This window comes from Monodelphis domestica, chromosome 1 (assembly GCF_027887165.1).
Source record: "Monodelphis domestica isolate mMonDom1 chromosome 1, mMonDom1.pri, whole genome shotgun sequence".
Lineage (NCBI taxonomy): Eukaryota > Metazoa > Chordata > Mammalia > Didelphimorphia > Didelphidae > Monodelphis > Monodelphis domestica.
In genome coordinates this window covers 486,229,618-486,246,038 of record NC_077227.1, presented here as the reverse complement: position 1 = coordinate 486,246,038, position 16,421 = coordinate 486,229,618, and the positions used below count along the sequence as shown (strand labels likewise).

The window sequence follows — 16,421 nt, the reverse complement described above, 5'->3', positions numbered from 1 at the left end:
CCTGTCTCCATTTGCTAGCTATGTGACCTGGGCAAGTCATTTAACTACTCTGTAAATTATTAATGACTGCATGATTAAGCTACTATTGTTATTATCATCATCATCATCATTATTATTATTTAATGACTTTCAACAAAGTCCCTCCTAGTTCTAACACTGAACATCTCCCCTCATTTTAGGATTATGATCTAAGCCAACTTCAACAACCAGAGACAATGGACCACGTATTAAACAAAGCACCAGGTGTGAGGCGGGTGGATGAGAGGCCAGTGGGAGCTGAGCCCCAGTACCCCATCAGGCCAGTTGTACCTCATCCTGGAGACATTGGCGACTTCATCAATGAGGTGAGAGTTTCCTGAAACTCTGAAAGGGGGTGAACTAACTGGATAGGATGATGGAATTAGATGGAGTCTTTAGAGCCTGGTGGTATACAGCTCTGAAGACAAAATTTGCTCAAAGCCTTTGGAAGAAAACATTACAGATATGTCAATTGGTAAAGTCAAGCATGATTCTAGAATATAGTTCTGGATTTCATGTTGCAGATACCAACTTGCATCTGAAGATACTCTGGACTGAGCTGCCTCAAAGCATCAATTGACCATGATTCTTGAAGACTTGGTGCCTAGCCCAGAGAATCCTTTTTTTTTTTACCTTAGCAAACCAAATGAATGTTCCTCTTTTGAGGCTAAAAACATAAGTTGGCCTTGAGATTTTTTTTTTTAATGAAGGTTGGCCTTACCTATAGATAGAAAGTTCTGTCTCCTAAATGGTACTTCTTAGAGAGGTGAGGAGGGAACAAGCTATTATTAAGCACCTACTATGTGCTAAGCTTTTACAAATGTAATCACATTTGGTCTTCACAAAAACCCATCAGAGTAGATGCTATTATTATCTCCATATCACAAATGAGGAAACTAATGCTGAAGGGCATTAAGTGATTTATTCAGAGTCCCACAACAAAATGTTTGAGGTCAGATTGGAACACGTGTCTTCTGGCCTTGAGACCCAGTATTCTATTTACTGCACTAACTACCTGCTTTTAGAAGAGATTTAATATCTTCCACAAAATGACTAAATTTGGAAAGATGTTTTGTATGATTAAACATGTGAAATCTATATCAGATCGCTTGCCATCTCAGGGAGTGAAAAGGAGTGGAAGGGAGGACAGGAGAGAAGGTGGAAATGTTAAAAATTGTTTTTACATGTAATTGGGGGAAAATATTTTTAAAAAGAAAAAGGAAAATAGAGGAGATCTAAAAGGCTCTCTTTCCAAAAAGTTCTCCCTCATTGACTTGCCCTGACCACTGGAATTCTCCCATTGAACTTTCCATTGGCTATAACAATCATTTGGGGGTTGATTGTCAGTCTTGTAACCCAGAATCTATTCCCATTCCCCCATCACTATCACCTAAGCACTAGGGTGCAATTAAAAAATCTGCCACTACATAAATAAGCAATACCTAGAATATGGCCTCATAATTCAAACCTACTAGGACTTTTTACATGGGAGTAGCCAATTGAGTAGAGAATATGGAATACATTTTTGTCATTCATTTATGCTTTCCCTGTTTAAAAATAGAATATTTTCAATATGGATAACTATAACGTTTTAACAACCATAGTATATAGTCTTGGAACCCTCTGCTATAATTAGGTATCTCATTTGCTAGTTAGCTAGTACTTCATTTTTGCCCTAGGGTTAATTAGAATAAATCTAATTCCACGCCCCCCCCCCCTTTTTTTTTAACTTAGAGTGAAAAGTTTCTCTTAGCAAAGAAAACTTCTGACTACTTGCAGTTCAGACAAAATTTGTACCCCAAAGTAGAATGTAAGCTCCATGGGAGTAGGGATTATTTTGCTTTTCTCTTGGCATTTCTGGAGCCTAGCTCAGTGCCTGGAATATAATTGTGGTTTAAGAATTACTTTTTATCTACTGAATTGAAACTAGGAGTCTAGTTGTAGTCCAGACAAAAACGAACTGACATGATCCATTTCCTTCTGACAAAGCAAGAGAGACAGAGACAGAGACAGAGAGATAGAAAGAAAGGAAGGAAAGGGAAGGGAAGGGAAGGGAAGGGAAGGGAAGGGAAGGGAAGGAAAGGAAAGGAAAGGAAAGGAAAGGAAAGGAAAGGAAAGGAAAGGAAAGGAAAGGAAAGGAAAGGAAAGGAAAGGAAAGGAAAGGAAAGGAAAGGAAAGGAAAGGAAAGGAAAGGAAAGGAAAGGAAAGGAAAGGAAAGGAAAGGAAAGGAAAGGAAAGGAAAGGAAAGGAAAGATCATGCATCTGTACATCAGCAAAGTGAATTCCCATGATTTTTCCATTCACTGGTCTCTCAAACTGATAGTTTCAAAGCATAACAAGGTTCTCCTTCACATAAAATGTTTATTGTTGAATCAGGTTTCTAGAGATGAGCACCCAGAAGATCTCTTCTTTAATGGTTACAAGTTCCCCTTGCCTTTCACAGCTTGAAGTCTGGCAAAAATTACATTCTTTTAGAACGGTAAAATCATGAAATGTTAATGTGACATAGAATGTTCTAACATAGAATGTTACAATTAGAACTGATTGATTGTTGAAATATCATTTAAGGGCTTATTTTGTGCCAAATGTTTTTCTAAATGTCACAGATACAAATAGAAAACTGAGCTCCAACTTTCAAGGAGCTCACACTCCAATTCAGAGATAATACATATGGGAGGAACTCAGCTACAGAACAAATACAAAAGTCCAGTGGTTTAGACAACCCAATTTCAGGCAGATGGTAAGGCCCAGGGGACCTCTATCTTACTGGATGGATTGTTGGTGGTGACTCCCTACTCATTAAAGTGGTATAAATGGCTATGTCCCTGTGACTGATGGGAAGGGCAGAGTAGACCAAAGGGTCAGAATATTTTGATTGCTCCCAGCTATCTTCCAGGGGGCGCAAGAAAGGACAATGAAGATGACAGTAAGATTGAATGAAGAGTAAATTCCAACAGGATCTGTACAGAGAAAGGTCTGAGAGAAGGAGAAGGGTTCTTCGTGGACTGATCTAATCTAGGCTCTCTGGTGTCTCGTTGAATGTGGGCAAGGAGGGGACTGGGGGATGAGGGCCTCCCTATGGCTCATTACTGTCCACATTCTCCTATGTCTTAGGGAAACACTGGAAGACACCTTAGAACATAGACCATGTAATAATAGATATAGGAGAGAACTTAGAGGTTGTCTAATTCAACTTTCTCATTTGACAGAAGAAATTAAAACCCAGAATATTTTGCCCTGGGTCACCTAGCGAGAGGCATAATCTATCTTCATGTTCTAAAATCTCAGACTCTACCAGGGCTTAGCTTTGAAAAAACACACACCCATGTGAATATGACATGGTTTTCCACACAACTCTAAAGTGAATTCTTCCCAGCATGACTAGAGGTTGAGTACCTTGCACTAAAAGGTATAGTCAGGTTAAAGTCATGGCCTTGTGCCACCCAATAAGGCAATAGAAGATGCAGAAAGTGTTGTTATCACTCCTCTAACTCACTGCCTCTGTAAAGGAGGTGAAACATGAATCCTAATTTGAGACAGTCCCATCTTTTCTCCTCTGTCCCGGAATGTGTGAGAAATTGTTTTTAGCAAATGGGATTTATATTTAAATGTGTGTAGCATAAACTAGTTACATCCTTCCCTTCTGGAGTGAGGATAAAGGGCCTTGAAAAACCATTTGGAGACTGCAAACTCGTGAAATGCATACACATTGTCCTCAGGCGTGGGGAAGAAAGTAGAAAATGTAGTCCTTGAAGGGTAATTAAAGGATTTTTCATCTTTTAAAAAAATCAAAAGATGCTATCTAGCTAAGATAATATTCCTTCAAAACAAACGTACCTGGTACAAGCCTTAGTTTGCAAGTGGGAAAACTGAGGCAAAGAATGGAGGAACTAAAGTTGAGATTTCATATTGATGGTAAAATTGGACCCCAGCTCTCCATGAGCATCCTAAGCAATATGGAAGTAATAGAAGTGTTCTTTCCCTGCCTTTGGATAACAGCCTTGTTCAAGGTTCCCAGAGCATTTTGGCAGAAGGAAAGCTACTTGGGGTTTGGAATGTGGAGCCCATGTATATGGTGCTTGCTGTGATGATGACATCAGGAGGTAATAGGATAATAAATGCATGCAGAATAGCCACCTTGATGGGCTGATATCTTTTAAGCTACCCTCTGTTGTAGTCTCTTAAATGTTTTCATCCCATATAACTCTCCTAAGCATAGAGTCGTAATCATAGAATCATATATTGGAAGGGTCTTAGAGATCACCTGGTCCAACCCTTTCATTTTACAGGTAAAGATGGAGGAGGCTTAGAATAGCTTAGGGGACAACTCAGGGAGTGTCGTCCTACAGGGTGGGATACCCGTTATGTCCACCCCATCCCTGGATTCCCCACTGCCTTCTTAACACTCTGTCTTTTGTGAATCCAGGGGCTGCGAGCTGCAGACAATGACCCCACAGCACCCCCCTATGATTCCCTGTTGGTCTTCGACTATGAAGGAAGTGGTTCCACAGCCGGTTCAGTCAGCTCTCTGAACTCTTCCAGCTCTGGAGACCAAGACTACGACTATCTCAACGACTGGGGACCCAGGTTCAAGAAACTTGCAGACATGTATGGAGGGGGCGATGAAGATTAACTGACCTCACATTCTTAGAACAAAATCGAAAAAAGCGAATGGACAGCAGAGAAGCAAGAGCTGTACAAAAGTGGCAGCTTTTTTAATTACTTCCCCCTGCTGACTGTATTATTTTAGTGGTGAGTTAGGAGTTACTTTGATTATTTTTTTTCCCAGAACATTGAGCTGTCTAGCATGAACACTTGTTGTCTCTGCTCCATTTTTTTTTAAGTGTCAGCAGGGCTATGGCTCATTACAATATCCGCTTTATGACTAAGGAGAGTGAAAGGCACTCTGTCTTAACTTGAATTTCTTAGAACAGAAGTACTGTTTTTAAAAAAAATTGAAAGTGCCTTTTGGTACATGTATCAGATTCCCTCGATCTCAGGAGCGATTAAAAACAAACAAAAGTTTCGACCATCATGAGCAGCACTCTCTCTGACCCCAAGCTAGTTCTGGCTCTGAAGGAATAATGAAGGAACCATGGAGATTGTTTCTGGTTTTTATTTTTGGGTGGTTTTTTTTTTCTTTTACATTTTTTAAAGAAAAAATAAATCAATAAAAAGTAAATGACTTGTTTCACAAAACTAAAAAAACAAAAACACAAAACATATTTTGGGTGAAAATCTGAACAGCCATTCTTTAGTACTCCGAAGGTGGTGGATTAGTGATCCTTGCCATTTATAGTTCAGTGTTAACATGTGTGCTTTTCACTTCTCCCCTGGCCACAATTGAGGTAGCCACATAAAACTGCAAGGCTGATTCGCCTTGGGCTATGGGCTCCTCTGGAAAGTCTCCACTAGGCCTGGTGAAAATTCTCTACCCATACAACCACCAAAAGACCAAAGGAACATCTCTTTGTGTTCTGCCCTCCACAGGTTTCTGGCTGCCCCCAGGCTACCGAGTCCCGGAACTAAATCCTGGCCAGCTACATGTTGCTGTCAGGCATCTTCACTGATGTATAGACATTCCCTAGGACAGATACTGCTTTTTTATCACTTTAACATTTCACAGGGACCTCACCCACCACCTCCCCACTCAGTGTCAAAGATGTAGCCTGGCTTCATTAGCCCATCACCCTCACTTCTGTCTCCCTCGCCTAGTAGAGTATTCCTGTTCCAAGCACCAACAGCCAAAGCCAGACAACACCATGTAAACCAGCTAGTGTGTGTCCCCACTATCCAGTGGGGTGTCTGACACTGCTCACTCTAATCAAGTCCACGGGGGACAGTGGCAACCGTAGCTGAAGGCATGCTCACTCTGTGGTGTGTGCTCCTGGCTGTGCTCCAAGAATGCCAACTTAGCGAAAGGTTTTGTAGCATCAAGAAAACTGAACCTCAGAATTAGAAATGGTAGTAACTACCTAGTTTGTATGTAAGGTCCTTTTAAACCAAAAAGAAATAGCCATTAGATTTGAAAACAACATTTTCCCCCTTTACTGATTCGGACTTGTGGGTTTCTGTCTTAATGTCTGTGAGATGATTCACCTGCATGGATACATGATACAAACCATGTTTCTTGGGTTAGAAACCACCTAAGTCCTGTGCTATGAGTCTCTGGATAAACTGTGTTGTTTTCTTTTGTTTTGAACATTCTGCAACTGAGTTTGGGGTGAATATGGTAAAACGTGTCAAAGCTCTCTTTTCCTTTAGATTCCAAGTTTATGTGTTGTTGTGTCAAAAAGTGACTATCTGAGGATGGTGACTTTTTCCATGATGAGGATGATTCTGAATGCTAAATGGTAAAGGAGGGAGAGAGGCAGGGACCCCTCTGTTAGCAAACGGGTCCCACTAAGGAGAACAATCCTGGGCTGCTATAGCTTGTAAGTGATGAACATGCTCTTTGTACATTTCCCATTTCACCAGATTCCATCTTCCCTAAGATGCAACTTCTGGGAACAAAAGAGTGCTTGGAACTAGTGCCGTCTGGACTCCAGAAAGGACAGAAGGAATTCAAAATATGTACTCTTTCCACCTCCCATTTGTAATCCAGTGTGGTTTCCCCATTCACCATTTGGTTGGTGAGAAGGAAGAAACTTAAAGGGAACTTCCTGAGAAAATGACATCATGATAGACAAGAACTCAGGAAATGTCCCCAAAAGGGTTGGTGGGGGGGGACATCCCTCTAGTGCACCATGGTAGCTTAATGGGTTTTGCTAAGTAATCTGCACTTGGTAGGGAACCCACAGTCCCCATACACAGCATCCTTCCCATCTCTTTCCAACACAGAAACCTCTACACCCACCCTAAGGTGCCTCTTACTTGGATACTCTCTAGTATTCTGTTGGCTCTTCCCTACCCCCTATCATTTCTTGGAGAAAGGAGTGGTGTGTTGATTTTCTCAGCCTGTGGCCCTTTTTCCTGTGTTTTCTCCATTCCTTTAAGGTACATATATGGCAAACAGTAGAGTGTCTCCCAATTTTAAGTCATGTTTGTGCCTCACCTTCACCACCCTCACCCCCACTGGCTGTACCTAAGTGCACTGACTGTGGTGTGGATCAGTAATTAATACCCAGATAGTATTTCTGTCTCTTCTAGTACTTTCTAGAATACTTCAGAGAAAAGGAAATGGGAGCAGTAGGGATAAAGAGGTAGGAGATCCCTTTTCAAATAACTGAGAGTCAGGGTCCCTCCTCTGATTTATTTTTTCCCAAGTCCCCAAGGAGATGTTCTCATGGAGGTCAAGGGGGAGGGGGGGAACCAGGCAGGTGGTAGGGAGAGCTTCTCTCCCATCCCACCCCACTCCAGTTCTAAGCCATGCTATGCAAACCACTTGAGATCAGTTAGCCAATGAGAATTGTCTGAAACGTTCATGGGGATCAGGGAGCAAAAGAGGGAGGGGGGAGGGGGGACTAATGGAATTGTTGGTGGGGTTAGGGTTGGTGGATTGTGAGTTGGGTAGTGGTTGTCATTTAAAGTTCACCTTTCAGGTAGAAGTTTTTAACCTGAGGACTGTGAATTATTTTTAAATGTGAATATGATTTGTTGACTGAAGCAGGTATACATATTTTTCCCTGAACTTCCCAAGAATACAAGTCTAGCTCTGGGCTCTCTCCCCCTTGCCACCCCCCCCATTTCTCTCCCCCTACACACACTCTCCTTCCCCCCCCCCCAAACAGGGACTCTTAATCTTTTTTTTTGTATCATGGACCCCTTTGGCAGTTGGATTAAAGCCAATGGGCCCTCCTCAGAAAAACATTTTTCAATGTGCAAAATAAAGCATAATTTGTTTTCCTTGAAATCCCGTGTTGAAAATATAGGATTACAAAAGAAACCAATTGTACTAAAGTACAGTTATCAAAATGTTAAAAATTCTTAGACCCCCCTGACAACTATTCACAAATGGCACATCAAGAACCCCTCCTCTCTAGAAAATGCTCCTGAATTTGGAACATCATTCTAAAGAAAAAAGGGAGTGAAAGGTTGGTAAATGCACCCCTTTGCTCTGTAAATACTCTGTGGAGAAAGGAATAATGTTGCCAAGACCCACTGGCAATCCCACATTGCTTGAAGTGACACATATACCAGAATGGAAGAATAGGAAACTGATTTAGCCCTTGAAAGGAAATGATATTCAGAGTCCCTTTCACTGACCTTTAATCTTGTAATTTAAGATGAGAGGGGCTTAAGGAGCTGAGAAGAGAGTATTTTTCCTGCACTTATTCCTCTGAGCTTGCTTTTTTTCTCTTTGCTTCTTGCCACTGCCAATGGGCACCAGAGTATCTCTGTTGTCCACTCACTAAGAAGGCAGAGGGTATGGGAATGCAGGATGGTGAAGGCTTCTTCTCTCTATTTCAAACTAGCCTATCTCAACTCCACTAGGGTCCCTATTTCCTCCCAGAGCAATCTCCAAACCTAGGCTTGGGCTAGTAAATTAGCATTAACCAATAGTACAATCCGTGTCAAAAGTCTGTGGATAGTAGTTTGTAAATACAAAGTTTCAGTGGAAAAGTGAACCTGAAGCCCAAGAGTCCCCCCAGAGAAAAGCAGAAGCAACTTGCATGGCAGGGTATGGGCTCAAGATTTAGATTTTGGGGGAGGGGATTTTTGTTCTGTAATGAACAAGATGGTTCAGCTCCAACCAGGATTGGGTAGAAAACAGAACAGAGACATTGCTCCTGTTGGCCCTCCCAATGCACTTGTCCACAAAAGTATCCTCTCTGTAATATCTTTCCGCACATCCAAAGTGCTTTAAAAAAAAAGTGTCAGATTAAAAAAAGCCAGGCTTCTGCCCCTCAGAAATGCCTCCATTTCCTTAGGGGGAAAGCCTTGCCTGACACTTTCAATCAGAAAATAGGACTGGACAACTCAGCTTTTTTTTTTTTCCAAATCAAGGTAAAAAGACAAAAAAAAATCTCAATTTCTGGTGAAGTAAAAAGAAAAAAAAAACTCAAGTACCCAGAATACCGCCTAAAACTGCTCACTGCAAAAGTGTATGTATATAATGTAGGTACTGCTCGATGCTACAAATCAAGTTGGAGAAAAGCAACAGCAATGTACAGAAACAGAACGCTTCTTCCTTTTCCTTTCTCTCCTTTTTCTTTCCATTTGGATTCTTTTTTCTTTTGCATGTTTCTTTTGACAATGGACAAAATGTGTAGCAGCCTGCATGATGGTGGTTGTTTTTGGGCAAGGCGACTGGTGTACAATGTATTCACACTGCAGCGCCAAGCATTGCGCAGTTCAACAAAAGGTCCAACTTTTTTTGTAATCGTCAACAGCACAACTCTTTTGTATTGTTGTTTGTACCATTTTGTACCAAAAAAAAAAGAGGAAAAAAAAGGGAAGAGAGTCAATGTTTTCAATGTGTTTTTAGTGCCACTGCGATCTTGGTTCAAAACTGAGTGACAGCTTTGCCGATTTCTTGTGTATGGGAGCAGAGCTGGGTCGTTGGCGCGTTGCTCCAGTATAATAAATAAAGTCCCCCTTTTAAAGAGTCTGTCTTGGCTTTTTTTTTTCTCATTCTCTCTGTCTCCCTTTGTCTCTGTCTCTCTGTCTCTGTCTCTGTCTGTCTCTCTGTGTCTCTTTCTCTGTCTTTATCTCTGTTTTTATCTCGGTGTGTCTGTCTGTCTCTCTCTCTCCCACCTCCCTCTCACTTTCCCTCTCTTTTTTTCTCCCCTCTCTCTTCACTTTGATAATGGATGAATAAATAAACGATTCTAGCAGATCTGCTCTCAAAGCAAAGCCATGAAACTAGGACAGTATCCAAGGACCCAAGTCCCCTGGGTCCTGAAGGGGGCTAAGATGATTGGTATTCCCAATTGTCCAAGCACAGTAAACTCACTATCAACATTCTTGGTGCCAATTTCCTCTTCTCAAAGGTTGCATTCATTCTACAAACATTTCTTAACTCTTGTGTTCAGAGAACGCTTTAAGACTACACAAAGCAATCAATTAGTACACCTTCTTTAAGCATTCATGTGTGCCAGACATTGCATTATGATCTAGCAATTCAGAGAAGCCAAAATTGGCTCTGCCTTCAAAAAGCTTACATTCCAATGAGAGACATAGCATGTATATCCATAGCAACATGCAAGACCCATATGGTATAGCTAGAAGATAATCTTAAGAGGAAAATCCCAGCTACTCCTGAGTGAACCAAGAAAGGGCTCCTGCAGATGGTGGTACTTCAGTTGAGTTGTGGAGAAAGCCAGGAGTTCTAAGTAGAGGAAGTGAGGAGGAAGAGCCTTCCAGGCATGGAGGAAAGAAAGCACAGGCACAGTGCAAACAAGGTGAGTTGCCAGTATACATGTACCAGAGAATATATAGAAGAGTAGTATGTAAGAAAACTAGGAAGAAAGGATGGGGCAAGTGATGAAGAGCTGTAAATAACAATCTAGGAAAGATAGGATTCCTACCCTCACAGAGCCTACAATTTAATCATGGGGAAAGGAGTAGATCATTATAATACACCAATTATAAAAGCACATTTGGAAAGTACAGAGCAAGTTGCTACATTAGGCTCAAAAGAAAATGTTAGCAAATCAGAGTGGGGAGACTATTGAAAAATACTACATGAAGGCATTTTTATTTGGGCTTACAAAGTACATGGGGCAACTAGGTGGCTCAAGGGCCTGTACTCAAGAAGACCTGAGTTCAAATCCAACTTCAGATATTTACTTGCTGTATGATCCTGGCCAAGTCACTTTATTTGCCTCAATTTCCTCATAAACAAAAAAGGGTGCATAGGAGTTGAATAGTCAAGAAGATAAAGGGAAAACATTTGAGGGGGCATAAAGTAATCCAGTTTAGATCCTAGAGAGGATCATATAAGAACAGTCTAAAAAGGCAAGATTGAGCCAGATTGTAGAAAACCTTGAATGTCAGGCAATGAATTGGAGATTTAGTTAATGAGGCCACTCAGTGTTTAGAGGCTTCATATCATGGTACTTCCCTGAGGGGAGGAAGGAGTAAGAAAGGTCTTGGAATCTATGGCATAGGCATCCAGGCCTATAGAATATTGTTCATTCAGGATCATAAAATTAATGTCATGTCAACTTAACATATCTGTTCTCAACCTTGAAATTTGCTTTCATATCCTACTCTTTTTAATATCAATCTCTTTATTGACAAATCTTTGCTCAATTCTAACCCTTCTTGCCTTCCTCAGAAACATTGAACTCTATAGATCACCTCAATACTCATTGCTCTCTAGGCTTTCATGACACTTCTCTCTCCTGGTTCTCCTCCCATCTGTCCATCCTTCCATCACAGTTTTTCTTGCTGGTTCTCCAACTATATCATGTCCATTAACTGAAAGTATCCCCCAAGGTTCTGTCCTGGGTCTTCTTTGCCTTTAACTATTTACTCTCTTTTTTGATGACCTTGTTCACTTTCAACGGCTCAATTATCACCTTTATAGATCTATATTCTAGCCCTTGCCCAGTTCCTGAGTCCCAACCCCACATTATTAACTGTCTTTAGGGTTCTCAGATTCAACATATGTCCAAAACAAAACTCATTGTCTTCCAAAAAAATCCCAAAAACCTTCCTCCTTCCTATCTTCTCTGTTGCTGTCAAAGACCCTTCATTCTCCTAGTCACTCAGGTTTAAAACCTTTGGGTCATACTCAGCTCCTCACTCTTACACACCCTAGATATCCCATTCATTGCCAGATCTTGTCATTTTTACCTTGAAAACATCTTTCCTCTACATCACTTACTCTTTAGTCACATAGCCACTATCCTAGGCCTTCATCACTTCTTCCCTGGACTATCACAAATCCTAACTGGCTTCCTAGCCTCAAATCTTTGCCTACTCCAATCCATCCTCCACTCCGCTGCAAAGTGATTTTTTTTTAAACTTAAAGCTGGCCATGTCACATCCCGGAGGCACTCCAGTAGTTCCCCATAACCTCCAAGACCAAATATAGACTCCTTTGTGTGGCCTTCCAAGTTCTTCACAATGTGGCCTGTTCCTACCTTTCCAGTCTTCTCATGCTCTACTCTCCCCATATTCCTGCAACACAGGCCTAACTGCAGCTCTTCACAAATTCCATTTTATCTCCTGATTTTCTGCCTTTTCACCTGAACTGTTCTCTCTCTTCATTATGGCTTTTTAATTTCCTTGACTTCCCTGACTTCCAGCTTCAAAACTAAACTGGAAATTTCACTTCTTTATGGCCAGAGACATTTTTGTTGTTTTGCTTGGCTTTGCTTTGTATCTCAGACTCCCTTGCTGGTACTCTGTCCATATCATGCCCACTAACTGGTAGCATCTCCCAAAGTTCTACCTTGGACCCTCTTTGCCTTTCATTATTTACTCTCTTTTTTTTTTTGATGACCTTGTTCACTTCCATAGGCTCAATTATCATCTCCATGCAAATGATAATGGCCCTTAATCATTTCTTTAAGTCCACATGCATTTACTAAGGGGCATGCTCTGAGCTAAGCAGGTCCTGGGGAAACAAAGAAAGAAAAATATAGTCCTTGTCCTCATGTAGCTTACATTCTAATGGAGAAGGCAATGTAGAAACAATTAGGTGCCCACACAGTATATATTGAGCACATGGAAGACAATCTAAGAATATAGGCATTAGTCACTAGCCTACTAGTCTAATAGAACTGGGGAAGGGGCTGTTTTGTTTTCTAAAGAATGGTGGGGATTTGAGCCTTTCTGAAGGAGGAACAAGATAAGAGCTGTCAACACTTGAGCTGAGTCTTGAATGAACACAAGGAAACTAAAAGGCTAAGGTAAGGAAAGAAAGCATTCTAAGCATGGGCATGAGTTAGTACAGATCCAGAGACAGGAGATGAAGTGTCATGTCTAAGCATGGTCAAATAGACCAGTAAGGGAGGGTCCTGGAGTGAGTGGAGATGAGTAAAATTAAGAAACTAGAAGGTTAGAAGAAAGGTGGTGCCATCAACAGTTTGCTTGAGAGGTATGTTTGAGAGACAAAGATGACGAATGGTATTTTGGACATTGAGTGTCAGATGTCTTAGGGACAATCATTTTGAAATGTCCGATAGGAATTTGATCATGTAAAGACTGGGAGTGACTTTATAAATCTGGGAATCATAAACATTAAAATGATAATTAAGCCCCAGGAAATCTGATGAAGTCAGCAAGAGAAAATGTAAAGAGAAGAGGACCCACTACCAAACCTTTGAGAACATTCACAAATAGGGAGCATCACATGGATGCCAGCAAAGAAGACAAAGGAGATGGGACAAGTAAAAGAGAGAGGGGGAATGATAGTATCATGAAAACCCAGAGAAAAGGACAGTCACCAGGAAAAACAGAGTGGTGACTAGTATCAAATGTAACAGAGAGTTAAAAGATTTGAACATTTTTTTAAAGGCCATCAGATTTGGCAATTAAGAAATCGTTAGTAACTTTGGAGAGAAGAGTTTCATTTAAATGAAAAGTCAGAAGCCAAAATGCACAAGGCAGAGGCGGGAGAGGAAAGAAATTAGAGGCAATGATTGCAGACAGTTTTTTCTAGGATAGGTACTTGTCTAAAGAAGAGAGGAGAAATGTAGGACAATAGCTTGGAGGGATAGGACAGTCCAGTAGAGTTAAGTGTGGGTAGGTTGTTCTGTTATCTTAAAGAGTGGCGGGGATTTAAGCCTTTTAAGCAGGGAAAGGGTTAGGAACCTAAGAAGAGACTGAAGATTAAAAGAGGGAGACGGCTAAGGATGCCATCTGCTGGAGAATATGGGAGGAGAGAGGATAAATCGCATTTGTGGCAAGAAAAAGGGCCATGTTGTTATTTGATGGGGACCTTTGTGTACTACAGAAGTGAAATAGCATTCCTATCTCTCTTCTCTATCGCTCTCAATTCCTCTCTTTCCCACCTATAAATCCTTCTTTCACTCTTTCCTGTGCCCTTTCTTTCTCACGCCCTCTCTGCTCTCTCCTTTTTCCTCTACTTTTCACCTTTCCTTTACGACTTTTTCTCTATCTTATTTTCTCCCATCTTTCACTAGTTTACTCTTCCCTCTTTGCTCTCTCCATGTCACTTTTCCACCCCCACCCACCCCCCTCGCTCTCCCTTTTCTCTCTTCCCCTCCCTGGCTCTTTGTCTTTTCTCTCTCCAACTCTCCCTCCTCCTTCTCTTTCCCATCCCCCACTTCCAAGAAGCTGCTCTGGGCCCTGACTGTTAGGAGAAGCACATTTCCCTCAACTGGATCTTAAAAGTTATTTTAAACCTGGAATTTAACAAGGTAGACAGGAAAATGGCCAAGGGGCTGACAAAGAAGAAGGACAGGTGACAGAGCGAATAGTAAGACAGGATTTAAGTGGACAAAGTTCTACAGTTTCTCAAGGTCAACCCAGGGGAAGGACACCAAAGTAGGGGGGCGGGGGGATGAAATTTGGTGTCTTGCTTTAAAGCCAGCATTGAAACGAACATTTTTATTTCTGCCTCCATGATTTATGGGAGCCCTTTTGAGACCCAAGGATGGAGAGAGGGAAACAGCAATGGCCTGAGCCCTAGGGTTGTTTATACTGCAGCCTTTAAAGGCTGACCAGACTGACAGTGGGGAGACAAAGGAGTCCAGTAATGTCCATCCATGATTGGGTCCTCAGCGGTTTTGTTCCATGTCTTACCTCCTGAGACAAAGCACTTGCTAAAGGAATACTATGATTTCGGGGAACATGTGTTTCATTAGGGAAAATACGCAGTAGTTCCTTCTCTTGCTAGCAGAGCAGACAGGAAAGAAACAGGGCCAGGTTGCTTGATGGGGGGCTGAGGATCTCTCCCTTCCCCCCTCCCCACTGCACCCCTATCTGTTTTGTGGCCAGAGAATCATGATTATTTATCATGTGCCACTCGCCTGAGCACTGAGGGCTCACACTGGGGGATGGAGCTAATGAGACATTAAAGATTTGTATTTTGAAATGAAGGCCAAAGACTCAGAAAGAGCTTCCAAGTTCCCTGCCTCTCTCCCACCCCACTGCCACCTAGTCAGGAGCCCGGACCTCCTCAGCACCTCCCCCTTCGCCAGTCCAGCCCAAGCCCACGCCTTGTCTTCCGGAAGCTTAGAATTCTCTTTCCCCTGAACACACATTGTTCAGAAGTCAGGGCTGTCCCCTAGCAGCTTGTTCTTAGCCAGTCAGGAGAGCACTCCTCAGAGCTATGATTAATGTGCGTCCCCTCAGAGCCTATCCTGGCACTGGGTTTCTTTCTTCCTTTGTTAAAAAAAAAAATCTAATGAGAAAACATTTTTTTCTATCATGCTTTATGGGAATAGCAGCACATTTGGGGCTGGGACTGAGAGAAGTTCCCAGGAAATGCTTCTAGTCTCTTGCCAGAATCTTGTGCCCAGCTCGTGAAGACCTAAACACCTCCCTGGGGAAGCTGCCTTAGCCTAGGACCTTGATGATCCTCTTTTCCAGAGGAGAATCTCCCAGAGTTCCATAATGGCTTCCTATGCATACACACACACACACACACACACACACACACACACACACACACACACACACATATACATCAGGGTACACTGGAAAGTCTGGTCCAGGAATCAGACCATTTGGAGTCAAATCCTACCTCCACTGGTTAATTCCGTTGTGACCTTAGGCAAGACCTTATTTTTCTCATCTGTGAAAAGAGAGAGTTGGGCTAGATGGACTTTGAGGTTTAAATCAATGAACCTATGATATGGATATTCCTGTCCCTTCCTTCCAAAATAACAAAATGTTCTAAGAAGAGCACAGAATTTGGAGTGAGAAAACTAGGTTTCTGGTTCTGGTTCTACCATTTCCTAGCTGTGTGATTTTGGATAAGTGTCTTCCCCACTCTCTGGCTTACATTTCATCATATATAAAATGATGGGGTTAGACCAAAATTATTTCTAAGCCTTTATAGCTCAAATTCTATGGACTTTGAAGACATAACAATTTCGAGAAAGTGATTTTTGAACTGAAATTTTAGTGGTGAATACACAAGCAGAAGAAGGAAAGGATTTCTCCAAGATGTCAGAAAAGGAGATACTAAAAATCCACTGGTACTGTGTCAGCTGTGGGCTAAAGAGAGGGCCCTTGATCCCTGGAAATAATGTGAATAAGGAACAAATAATGAAGAACAGGGTCAAAGACCTTATAACAAGATAGTTCTTCCACTTTTTTTTTTTTTGCTCTGGTCCCCATACCTGGCCATCTTTACCAGTTAGGGGGAAAAAAAAGGTTAATTCAAATGTTCATGAGACAGAAAGCAAAGCTGGGAACAAAGAGATCTCATACCCTCTGTACTTCTGAGTTTCATTTTGGTACTCTGCATATAAGTTGGGTTTTTTCCTTTTTTTCTGACTAGACTTGTTCTATTAAACTGAATCTATACAGGGTACTTG

At 41.6% G+C, this 16,421-nt stretch overlaps 1 protein-coding gene across 1 annotated transcript in view; it reads left to right on the top strand.

Annotated features, from left to right (window-relative positions):
- The window catches only part of CDH4 (cadherin 4), a 1,204,972-nt gene extending 1,195,404 nt beyond the window's left edge, over window positions 1–9,568 (top strand). The window contains exons 15-16 of the mRNA XM_007475618.3: window positions 180–344; window positions 4,445–9,568. Of these exons, the coding sequence (XP_007475680.1) occupies window positions 180–344; window positions 4,445–4,651 (372 nt within the window). The 3' untranslated portion in view covers window positions 4,652–9,568. The remainder of the gene's footprint in view (window positions 1–179; window positions 345–4,444) is intronic.
- Window positions 9,569–16,421: the final 6,853 nt, after the last annotated feature.